The following is a 13016-nucleotide window of genomic DNA, read 5'->3' on the forward strand; positions in this document are numbered from 1 at the left end:
CGATAACGATTTTTGGAGCGGCAAGATATATTTAGTTGTCGTATATAGCGGACGGAAGCAGTAGAGCGTCAGGCTCGTCAACGGAATATCTCTACCAAAGAAACGCGGTGTATGAAATGAAAATTGTCACGTGCTGTACAGCCTGAACCAGTGCTGAAAGCACATCTCCGTGTATGAGGTTACACGAACTATGTGAACGATGTACTTGCCCATTTTCCTGTGGATATAGTGTCTGCTCCATGTTTCAGGTTGGTACTACTTGACTGGCACGAGGCCACAAGACTCGACAAGGCCACAAGACAAGACTCGAAGCCGCAGTGAGTTTGGCCTGACATCTCAACGTCCGGTTTCCATATTCCGCACGTCGAGAATTCAGGTCTGATTTTCTGTGGCGAAACTACCACGTTCGTTGCAGGCAGCTCGCTCGGGCCAATATGGTACTCCGTATTCAATGTATGGACAGGATATTATGTACACGCGATATGTGTCGTATCCGAATAAAGATGAAATGCAATTTCAAGCTGAATGCTCAGCGTTCGTCATTCCCTGTGAGGATATACTGCACGAAACGCATGCGTTTTTTTTTTTTTTTCTCTCCTGCTTTTTGCCAAACTTGCTTCGTTATTTGGCTATGTTTTGATATGTCGAAAATAAGCACCATATATATATATATATATATATATATATATATATATATATATATATATTACGTTATATACATATTGCGATTAATAAATCAGTGCGTCGCACTTGAATTGTCATATGATGCCATTTCCTGCGGCGTGCATGATTCATCGCGTCCGGGTTGACAGTCCGTGCAGAATTTGCTGCGTGTATGCGCTCTCATGCATGTGGGAAAACCTTTTCCGTGGAATATAAGCCGGAACACGTTCAAAACAAACTGTGAAGTGGAAAATAAATTTATGAAAAAAAAGAAAGAAAAGCAGAGTTAAAAGAAAGTGCGATTGAAGCGACACTTATTTAGCATTGGCGGTCCACGCAGACACGTCTTGTAAGAATGAATACCTCACATTTTTAAGAGCAGATGACGAACCCAACGTTTCAGTATATATATGAGTACATATATATATATATATATATTGTTGTGGAAGGAAAAAGACGCGGACAACAGATTTTACGGGAGTTAGGAGCACTAGTTTATTTAATAGATAATAAATAAACTATAGTGCTCATAACTGCCCCAAAAACCGTTGTCCGCGTCTTTTTCCTTCCACAACTGTAAAACTTCATGACCGTTTGATTTTCTATTTTTCTCGACCTATATATATATATATATATATATATATATATATATAATTTATTTTCCACACACTGTGGCGGAAGCAGGGACCAAAAGCTCTAGCGAGCTTGATCCCCTGCAGTAGACCCCCTTGAGCCCCTGCAGTATGAACACACATCTCCACTTTCCATCTCCACATTCAAAGACATAACAGCATTTTCACACACAATATCCATTCGTTTTAATTCATTCTCGCGTTTATATCGTTCTCTCATATCATACCTCCACTAGTGTTCACCAAAATAACATTTTCAAATTCCTGTTTGACGGCGCACATATATCTGCAAAAAGGCCAAATGCATTTAGTGATGGTGATGTGACAAAGAATTCAATTAGTAGTCGTGGCCATCTGATAAGTTATACTTTGTGTGCCATTTGAAGTTCTCACCCTTGGATGGCACCATTGAATCTGGTTCAAAGCTTCGTATCTTATGTGAGGTTAGCCATTGATAAAAACTGTGTGTTTGTTTTTATTGCATCATGCGCAGACATTTGTATTTGCAGAAATCGACTACTTTGATATCGTTGAATTCTCTGCGACTGTGCATTATGAGCTACAGAATGGAGAGAGCGGTCCTGAAGTCAAGCAACACGAAGTACAGTATATAATAAGATTAAAGACAAAATACAGCGTTGTAAGATCAAGCTTCTCAACTATTGCTGTCTCACACGCTACAGTACAAGAGCTGAACATATCCACTTGCTCGATAACAAGCCTGTCAAGTAACTCCCTAGAAGTAACTAAGTTACTATAATTATTTACTCTTGGACTAATTAATCAGCTAAATACTCTCAAAATGGAGTAACTGTAACTTTGTCTGTACCTTGTATTGGAGGGGCGCTTTCTTCTGCCGTAAAATAACGTTTTAATGTGCCGTGCATTGGGATACTCATCTCTGCTACTCAAAGATGTATGTCGATTGTTAGCTTCTGTTTCATAAATTTTGTTTCTGGTGGCCTGTGAGCACCACTTTAATGTTAATAAGCATGCTCAGTGCTATAGGACTGCTAATTTAACATCAGTATTGAAACAGGAATTCCGTTTACTATTCGCAGGAATTAGTTGTTCCCATAAACACTTGCCATCTTGTCCGTTACGCAGGTTAGCAACCTCCTATAGCACGTAACACGATACTTTTAATTATTTTGTGGGAATGACAACACAGCGCTGCAAGCGCCTCTTTGACATTGTCCGAGTTGTGCTTGTAACATGATGATCACTAACCAACATGCCTGCTGCAACAAGCTTACTTGCTTGCTTGCATGCTTGCTGCATTGTATAACCTGAGCTGTTGCCTCCTTCCAAGGGGCGACGCTTTCGCTTTTCGCTTTTTTTTTTTTTTTTGCTTTCGCAAATTCCTAAACCACTTGGTCATGTTGAAATTAAAATTTCATTTCCACGCGGTTTTCTATGTTTATTTTACGTATTTCTGTTATGTTAGACGACGATGTCGACGAACGCTACCATCACTTCTGCTTTTGCCTTCCCAGACATTTCGCTTCCAGATTAGGCTCTCCACTCGGACACTAGAAGTTAATATATACTATATAATATGCAATATAATATATAATGCATTCCCTCTAATCTTTACTTATGCTAATACTGCCACGATCTACCTACCTTATTGCGGGCACAACAGAAACTGAAAGAGAAATGTCCCAATTTAGGCACCTTTAACCTTTAGTGAGCAATTCAATACCAAATGTGATATCGTGACCGAAAGAACTTTGCTGGTCTCACATATGAATATGCGACCCTCTGTAAGCCAAGGACAGCAAGTGATAAATATGCATACATCAGTTCATTTTTCTTTTACCTTTCGGTGGTGGTTTCCAGAAGTAAATAATTACAGAAGAAAAAAAAAAAGAAAGAAAAACACAGCAAAGCTAAGGGACACCACGAACCAATGATTTAAATGCTTACATTATTATGCTTTAATCCTAAACCACGCTGAATGGAGCTTGTATTATACGTGGCTTCTTGCCCAACGAACCTTAGATTTAGATTTTAGGTTTAAAAGAAATACACACTGAACGCAGAAAACGGGGAAGACAAATGCACATATAGCCTCATATTTTGACGTGGATCGAACGGTCTGCAGGCCTATATGGCGGCATGCTGTTCGGGATGTGGAGGTCCTGTCATGCGTTATCCACACATCAGCTGTATTGGGCGAATCCGGGGAATGGGCCTTTGCCTTAGACCGCAATGTATGCGACCCGAAGGGCGCGTAATAATCACGTGGGAATGAGAGGAACGCGGAGATAGTTTTCGTCTTCTTTTCAGTAGCCGCGTCAACGCTCGACATAGATTTTTTATACAAACGGTACATCACCAATTCGTGCCGAAAATATCTTGCACATCACTCGAAGGTGTTACAGTTTGCCACATATACGGCTCATTCAGCGGCAGTGAATGTGCAGTATTCCGACTCTACAGCTCGCTTCTAAATGTAAGCCCTATTACATCGCCTTTCACGTGCCATGAGTTGAAATAGGGGACTCGGCGACATAACAACAACAACAGTACCGATGAGCATTCAGATGAGAACCGCCTGCCGCTGCCTTCAAAGTAAGCACTCGCATTTTGACAACGTTTTTGCTCCTCAGGTGCCGTTACACGTTTCAGTGAACGAGCTGAGGAGCGCATGAAAACCATAGCGTGTTGTGCGTGACTGACATCGTATGGGACAGCTGCAATAACGATCGGCTTACGATTTAATTGCGGTCTTCTAATTATATCGTCCAGATTTAGCTGCGAAGTTATTCTACTCAGACACTATAGGACAGATAGAACTTCAATCATTGCATGTCTAGGTCCCTGTGAAGACCCCGATCTAAGAGGCTTTTCAGTGACACATTAGTGACTCTTTAAAGGCACCTTGCCAAGTCTTACTGCCCCAGTTGAGGAAGCTCATTGTCCTCAAAGCTGCTTTGCATGGTGGACGTCTTGTCGGCAAGAAAAAAGACCTCCTATACATCAGTTCCAGATTTTGTTCACACTCAGTACATTGAACACCCGGGCAAATAATCTGGAACTGTCTCCAGTTTGAAACACAAGGGCATCCACGCGTGGTCCTGATCAATGCTATCGGTCTTATTATTATTATTATTTTTTTAATGTGCCATTCTCTGCTTTCGCAGTCCATTAACCATTTGTGCACATAGCAAAACCACAATTTGAAGGAAAACGTTTTTCAGGAAAGTAACGCCTTGGAGACTCTGTCTTTGACATGAAAGCTGCAAAATATTCAGAAGAGAAAACAGCACAAAACCTTTCAGTAATCAAATACGAGCTTATAGTTCTGATAGGAGTTTGTCCCTCAGAATGGTCTCATTGCTGCTTTTCAATCTCAGTTATAGGAATCAACAGTGTCCTAATAGTCGGACTGGCCAGCATCGTTCTCTTAACCACCAACGTAAAGAAGAATCACAAGAGTGCGAACTACGTGGACGAATCAGGATTGCCCGTTGTGCAGACGACGGCGGGAAAGGTCCAAGGAATTCGCGTAACGTCAAATGGCAGATACGTGCATGCCTTTTACGGGATATCATATGCCGAGCCACCGACAAGACATCGTCGATTCCTGTACCCACTGCCCAAAGCTGCGTACCAAGGCGTTTTCAAGGCAGACACGCTGAGGGCCGAGTGTCCCCAGTTCCCGTATACTTTCAACACAGAGCACGTGAACGTGTCAAGTTTCGACGAGGATTGCCTGCACCTCAACCTGTGGACACCAAGCCTAGACTTGGAAGAGCCACCTAGAGCGGTTGTTGTCTTCTTCTATGGTGGTTCGTTTCAAAATGGCGGCAACAACCTTCCCATCTATGATGGACGTCACTTCTCGTCGATGGGCGATGTTGTAGTTGTGGTTCCAAACTACAGACTCAACATCTTTGGTTTTTTGTACACGGGAACGAAAGACGCGCCGGGAAACCAAGGTATATGGGATCAGCGATTAGCCCTGCTCTGGGTGCACGATAACATTCGGCAGTTCGGAGGCGATCCAGAGAGAGTTGTTTTGATGGGACAGAGCGCCGGAGCCATATCCGTTGGGTACCACATCATATCGCCCCTCACACGACATTTGTTCAAGCGAGCCATCATGCAGAGTGGTACACCGTTCTACAAGGCCGATGAAAACAAGATCACTGGTCCAGATAAAGTCATAAAAATTGCCAGCAGGCTCTGTGGGTCATCAGCGCTTGGGATGTCTTCTGCAGTAGCGTGCCTTCGTAAACAACCTGCGAAGGCCTTGCTTCGAGAGGCCAGCAGTATACTAGGACTAAAATCGTCGTCTTTCGTTCCCATATCAGGTGACGACCTATTGCCAGAAGATCCTCTGGTCGTCATGCACAATGGCAGCATGGAGCCAATAGACCTCTTGATCGGCACAACTGATCAAGAAGGAACTTATTTCCTCCAGAAACTTTATCAAGCTATTGGAGTGCGTGATCCATTCGAGATGAGCAATGCTCAGCATGCTGTGATCATCCAATTCTTGATGAATTACACTTTGTGGGAAACACCTGGAGATCTGTTGACACAGTTCTTGCGTAGCACAAAGGATGGTTCACAGCCGAGGGATGTTGTCGACACCCTGGCGGAAGCCGTTGGGGATGTAGCCATGCGTTGCCCAACCTTGTACTTTTCAGACTTTGTTTCTCAGCATAACTCCAGCGTCTATTGCTACTCGTACGGCTACAAGCCAGAAAAAGGCACCTTCTGGCCTTCTTGGATGGGAACCACACATTTCGATGATTTCCCCTTCGTGTGGGGCTACGTCTTCGACAAACCAGAACTGACATCTGTAAACGACAAGGATTACAGCAGCCGCTTGATAAGGATGTGGAGCAGTTTCATAAAAAATGGGTACGTACTAATACAAAAGATTGTGTCCATGCTGATCAGGACATTCTACTATGGCGTTGATTAACTGGATCGGACAACGCGAAGTGCGCCCCAATGCAAAAAGAAAAAGCTTTAGGGAATCGAATAAGCTCAATGTTTGAAGTAGTCTGAAAGCACTGAAATGGGCACGTTTTACAACTGCCACAATGAAGCAACCAAAATCTATCTTCTTGAAGTACCGCTTCTAGATCTCATGGCTTCAGCATACTACCGAATTTACGTGATCGTAATCTCCGTGTCTCACGTATATAATGTATGCTCCCAAAGTATCGTTTCTCTGTGCGTAGCGGAAGTATCGTAAAATTAAATTTTAATTGTGAGAAGTATGACGTCAAGGGGTACACACTCGTCTGCAGAACTTGCTCCTTTATGAAGTCCGTCCAACCACCACAGCTTCCAACTTGGGTCGGAGAGCGGAGATGCGCGCTGTTGCTAGGAGACAGACGCCAGAGCTTCAGGCGATGTCACCCTACTCTATGGAGCTCTTTGCGGTTTCCTTAAGAAATTCGTGGTCGCGCGTAATGTTCACTGACGGAGTTAATATTTTGCCTGCCCACGCTTTGGGCGAGGTATAGACTTATAATACAAAATACTTTACAGCTTTATGTCTGCGCCCCCACACATCGTTGGTGGGAATAAACATGAAATGAAATTGGGTATGAGTATTTTGAGTATTGAGTTTTTAGTGCAGCATAAAGAATGTATACATAACACAGGCCTGCCTAAACCGATAATAATAATAATAATAATAATAATAATAATAATAATAATAATAATAATAATAATAATAATAATAATAATAATAATAATAATAATGTTTTATTGGTACCCATTGGTATTTAATAATAACAACAACAATAATAATGTTTTATTTGTGCCCAAGAACGGCCATAACGACCCTATATAGGTTTTTAGTCCGCAGGGATACTTTACTGTGGGTCTAATGTTCGCAGCACTATTGGTGATATCGACGGAGTGTCCTGGCCACCGAGGACGAAGACCTCCAAAAATTGCATCCACTTGAGCAACCAGATACAACCTGTGAGACCGCCGAAGAGAAACACGTGTTCCCTCCTGAGGAAGTACATCGTGCCGTACCACGTCCGATTAGCTACAGCTGTGCCTCAAGTTCCTCTGATGACATGAAATAAATTTTATGATTTAGTATGTCGGTGATGCCATCCTCAGTTTCTGGAAGCACCTGTGCTGCGGCGCACGCACGGGACGCACGCACGCCGTCCTCGCTAGCTATCGCTCCATTAAACGCCGAGCATTCGCCAACGTGCCCTTCAGGTCAGGACCGCCCAAGACAAATGACAAGACCAATAAACCGCACGTTTCTGTAGGCTTCGCCGCAGAATTAAGAATTGCGTTAATCTTTTTCTCGACCCTGACTCCCGAAAAAATAAAATTCTCGGGGAGCAACTTCGGGAATTAGTACAAGTTACTTCCAGAGGTATTTTACCATTCACTAAGTACTGAACCCTCGTTAATATGACCTCCGATAATCTGACATACGCGCTTTACGACCATACTCCTATGGGGAACAATTTAGTGAAACCTCTGCAAATCCTCCCCGTTAATATGACAATTCCGCATTATGACCAATATTTTCCGGAACGACCACGGTCATAATAACGAGGGTTCACTGTATTTCTAGGTGTGCAGGGAAACAACCTTCTACTGCCCGCAAAACTCCGTCTAATAAGCCTAAGGCTGCACAACGAATGTGAGTGTTGGCGGATAGGATTTGCAAAAAGTCAGATAAATACCTGACAAGTCTGAGGCCACTCGTAAAGCAAGGGTGGAATGAGTCAATGAAATGTGAAGCCACCCTCTAATGATGATGATGGTTGGGGTTTATTGGCGCAAAAGCAACAAAGGGCATAAAACGCCACCCTCTAAGACGAAGCGGAACGAGTCAAAGCACAAGGACGGTCCCTCAATACTACCGTGTCATTACGTTACGTTCTAAGTTCGTCGGGATTTGTCAGTGCTACATAATAATTATTTCCTAAGTTGTCTCGTCCCATCCTAAAGTAGGCAATACAAAAGCTGGCAAAGACTCCCCCTAGGCTCCCTATGCCAAATCGACGCCGCACAGGGGTGAAACTCGGTACTAGCCGATCCAGGTTCTCATGGCCGACCTAGCGTTCACTTGCGGAGAAGTTGCTCCTTTTCGCATGGGTCACTGAGCTGCACTTGTATTTTGCTGTTGAAATCACGGATGAAGGAAACAGTGCAGACAACCATCACCGAACTAAACCAAACGACTTCTCTGTGCCATAATGCGACTCTGCGCGGTGAGGGGACAGCCAGTTTGTCTTTCCGCGTTTTCTTCTTTCCACACATGGAACACCGCCTACTTTGACGCATCGTCGGAAGCGATGGATTGAACAACTTAAAATCAGCAAACCTGCTACATCAGCAATACCTCTGTGTGTGTGGGAGCGGTACTGCACACATATCTGATGACCGCTCTTTCTTTTCCTTTTATTCTGAAGCACTCTTCTGTGCAACTCACGTCAGGACTAAGCAAAACCTAGTATAGGCAAAACAGAACAAGTTTGTTTCAAACTTGAGTAGCCATGTGTAAGAAAGACTTTCAGACTTCAGACTTTATTTTTTCTTTCTCGGTCATCATTTATACAAAGACTATGTAATTAACAGTACCACTAGGCAAGCCTGTGATGTGGGCGCAAGGGATAGCGTGAAAACGTATACCAAAAGTCAGTTTTGTAACTGTGCATTTAAATGAAGTTACCTTAAGGTTTCCCAAAAACATGCGCACCAGTGACAGAGGGGCGACATTAACCTGTAAATTCTAAACTACATTCGTACACGCGCTACTATCTTCGAAGATCTTCGAGGATCTTATCTGTAAGAGATCATCAGCACAGCTGTCGTGTGCTTGCATGTCTCGGACATTCCTGCAGCGCATGGACACTCGCTGCTTGCTATTTTGGCATCGCAACCGGTAAACGTGAAATGCACCTTCACGAAGTGTGGTTGACCAAACACGCCTGAACTTCGCAAATAATACGCGACAACTATAGCCTTCTCTTTGGACAACTCGGTTACACCTGCCAGAGGTATACTATGAGCAGCGTTTAATAGTTGTTCGCCTTCAACGCATCGAGAATCGACATTGCAGTTCAGAAATCTTAAAATCGAAACTAAGCGACAACCTGGATACGTCCGCCATGTTGGAGTTTAGATGCGCCACCTACAGGACATGCAAAACGCGAATTCCAGTAATCTTCCAGTATGTAACGCGAGCACAAGGAAGTCACTGAAAAGGTTAGCCAGCAGCAGGACTGTGTGTTTGTCCTTTCTTCTGTGCTCCTGCCTGAGGACACCAAATGAAGTGTCAAGGCAAGATTATGACACTAGAGCTTTTTCCTGGCGCGGTGGTTCACTACATGCAGAACGTGCCCAGAATACAGATTTCAACGTGTCTGTGCCAACAGCGGTCCATGACAAAAATATTTTCTGGCGTAATTCAAATACTACAGGTTTTCCCGCCCATTTTAGTCCAAGTGCCACCTGAAATAATCCAGGCGCCATTCAGTTTAATCCGCGTGCAATCTGAAATAATCCAGGTGCTATTCAATGTAATCCGTGTGTCATCTGAATTAATCCATAGCGTTTTTAATCACTATAACCGTGTATTCACACGAGGGACATCGCCGCAGAATATTCTAGAGGAAGGAAAAGTAAAGAAAGAACCGCTGATGGGACTGAAGTTCTGTCGTGTCTTATGTTGAGCATTCCCACGACGCTGACATAGGAGTTGAAGCCGGAGTATGGCAAACGACACCATTGTGCTGTCGTCTTCTACAGGATATCTTGTGACTGGTCTGCAGGACATTCCCCAGTGAGCCAGTATTGTGACCCAGATGCATGATGTGCATCATGCCAGGGAATATCCTGCGGCTGAGTCATAACATATTCCGTAGCAAATGACAGGACCAATGGTGTCGTCTGCAATGTGCATCATGCCTTTTCGCGCTCTGCTAACCGCGGTGGATATCCTGCAGATCGGTCACAAGATATACCGTAGCAGACGACATGACGAATGGTGTACTTCTGCTCGCCAACTCCAGATATCTCGGCGCCGTGCGAATGCTCAACATAAGACGCAGCAGAACTTCAGTCCCATCAGCAGCTTTTTACTTTTCCTGCCACTACATGTCTGTAGAATATTCCACGGGTGTGTCCCTCGTGTGAATACATGGTTATAGTGCTTAAAAACACCATGGAATTCAGATGGCACCCGGACTAAACTGAATAGCATCTGGATTATTTCAGATGGCACCCGGATTAAACTGAGTGGCGCCTGGATTATTTGAGGTGGCACCTGGACTAATTCAGATGGCAATTGGACTAAAATGGGCGGGAAAACCTGTAGTTGGCCGATTTCAAGTCAGATCTGGCAGAAAAGTCCCATCGACATCCCTCCTGGATTTTCATTTTTTTATGTATATTTAGAAGCTCAGCCCATATGATGAGAAACAGCAGTAGAACGAATGATTTCTACCGAATACAGTAGTTTTTGTGCACAAAAATCGAGAAAATCCGGCAACGAATTCGAGCGTTTCAGTTTTGTCGTTTTTGCACGCGCATATCTCCTGAGTTTTAAAAGATATTCTTGCGAAAAATTTTAATGCTTTAGTGTACACCCAAGCCAGCAGGCTAAGCGCAAATTTTAGCGCGCATGTGCAACGCTTTGTGATATACAAAATGGCGAACATGCTCTATCGCGCAATCTTGTTCCAACTTAACAGCGTAATTTCTTTAGCTGTAGACGTAGCTCGTTGTTATACTTGGCATCCCTTTACTCAGACTTCAATGCTCTTTCATTTGGTATATCTCGCGTTCGTGTGCTATCGGCAAGGCCCTTCTGAAACAAGCATGAAGTTGGGTACCTTTCGAGAAAAAAAAAAAAGAATTCGGCGCGGCCGTTTCTCGAAAAGGCCCCTTTTGATTACATTTATATTTATATTTTGCCATGACATGGCCCGATGTTAGACCTTTACTTTGCTGAAAAAAAAATAAATAAAAAAAAATCTCCTTCAAAAGGTGCACACTGGCGATGAGCGCGCCAAAAAGCGGCCCTACTCCGCGTACGTGTTATTGAAACGAAAGCGACTCTGTGTGGCCAAAAGTGGTAGTTTATGTCCATGTATTTTCAAGGCTGCCAAAGTGGAAGCATTATTGCTTCAATCTCATAAAGAGTTCATATTTTACGTGCCCTCTCCCGCTATGGCTTTCGGCACGGGTCTTCTATCCTGCCTGGTAGGGGTCTCAACGGTTTACCCGTATACCCTTTAGGACGACAGATCGCCTCGTGCATGCTCCCGAAACCGAGGTGCTTCCCCTTCCCAAGAGGGACGTGGATGTATATGTACAGCACAAAGTACATTGCCGAGACAAAAGAGAATCTTTCGCTTGACCTCCGTGTCACACACAGAAAAGTTATATCTTCAAAGCAAAGCTGTGATACCGTTGTGAGTTAGACGTCGAACTGCCCATGTGATTATGTGTGAGAGTATTGCATAACGTACTCTTAGTGCTCGGAAGGAAAGATGTCTATAGGCCTCAGAGGTGGTCTGTCTGACAGACAGACCTTTCGTCGGGACATCGGGAACCGAGACGGCGGGATGCGAGGTAAGCCATACCAAATCCAAACATTTTTTAAACCTTCTCCTCATTAAGAATTGCATTGCGTCATGTGTAAACATATGTCAAATGCAATTCAGCCAAATGTCTTGTAAAAGCGTAATTAGAGAGACGGCCTCAGATACGACTGACAAAGAATCTGCCTACCCGGCAACGTCAAATTTCGCAGCAGTCAAAATCCAACCATTTGCTTTAAGGAGCTTGACCAAAAACACATCCAATTCCGTCGGAAAAAACGTGATTCAATCCAAATCTGCCAAAATTGTGATTCAATCCAAATCCAAATAATGTCAAAAATGTGATTCAATCCAATTCCAAATCCTCCCATAGTTTTCCCCGTAAATCAAATCCCAAATCAAATTCACGAGCCCTTTGATGGATTTAAATCCGGATTCAAATCAAATCCCCGGATTTCAAATCCCGCAACATTGGTTGACACTGCACAACAAATACGTCTTTGTAGCATACAAAATGTCGTCCATGATGTCCTACTTCGCCTCGTTGTGTATGCACGAAGAACGAAGTGATGAAGACGTCATGCCAGCGTTGTTATAAAAGTATGTCCTATTATAAGGGTGATGTCTCAATTCAAAATTACCGCGCAATAAGTACAACTTAATTTCATACTCAAGAATTGACCTCGTCCAACACATGGTCAGCACTTCAGCAGAGAATCTCACTGACACCACGTAGAGCAGCTGTCCCAGTGGACTGCTGTGTCTAACGCTTCGTTGGCTTCATCTCCTGCTCTTGCCCGAATACACCACACTTTGTCAGGCTTTTTTCCTGGGTTTTCCTCAGAGCTTTCAGACATATGTCCGCACAGTTCCCTAAGAAGACGGCCTAGGACAAACATTCCCCCAGGGCGTCAGTCGTGACGTTGCCCACCTCTGTGAGGCCGACAACGACGAGCCCTTTATCCAGCAAACCACACCTTCTTCCAACTGACGAACACACAGTAACAACACAATTCGCTGTTTCAACTTATCGCTCAACTCAACTTTTTCGCTTCCGTTTCAACGTTTCTCGAACGCAGGACGGTGCGCTTCCCTTGCGCACGCTACGTCAAAACCGTGACCCCAGGTCGAGTCTCCGCGAGCTGGCGCAACATCTTCGTCAACA

The 13016-nt window shown here is 43.9% G+C and overlaps 1 protein-coding gene across 1 annotated transcript; it reads left to right on the forward strand.

Moving 5' to 3' along the window:
- Positions 1 to 3600: 3600 nt before the first annotated feature.
- Positions 3601 to 7379, forward strand: LOC135383824 (cholinesterase 1-like). Its single transcript, XM_064613139.1, has 3 exons — positions 3601 to 3872; positions 4658 to 6173; positions 7166 to 7379. The coding sequence occupies exons 1-3, from the start codon at positions 3833 to 3835 to the stop codon at positions 7356 to 7358; spliced, it is 1749 nt and encodes a 582-aa protein (XP_064469209.1). The 5' UTR covers positions 3601 to 3832; the 3' UTR covers positions 7359 to 7379.
- The last annotated feature ends 5637 nt before the right edge of the window (positions 7380 to 13016 follow it).

Source organism: Ornithodoros turicata, chromosome 2, assembly GCF_037126465.1.
Source record: "Ornithodoros turicata isolate Travis chromosome 2, ASM3712646v1, whole genome shotgun sequence".
NCBI classification, from domain to species: domain Eukaryota; kingdom Metazoa; phylum Arthropoda; class Arachnida; order Ixodida; family Argasidae; genus Ornithodoros; species Ornithodoros turicata.

Bases quoted from the DNA above. Each gene is read 5' to 3' on its own strand.
- LOC135383824 (XM_064613139.1), top strand. From the start codon at position 3,833: ATGAGCATTCAGATGAGAACCGCCTGCCGCTGCCTTCAAA. The intron at 3,873-4,657 runs GTAAGCACTCGC...TTTCAATCTCAG, and splicing joins CGCCTGCCGCTGCCTTCAAA to TTATAGGAATCAACAGTGTC. The intron at 6,174-7,165 runs GTACGTACTAAT...TAATGTTCGCAG, and splicing joins AGCAGTTTCATAAAAAATGG to CACTATTGGTGATATCGACG.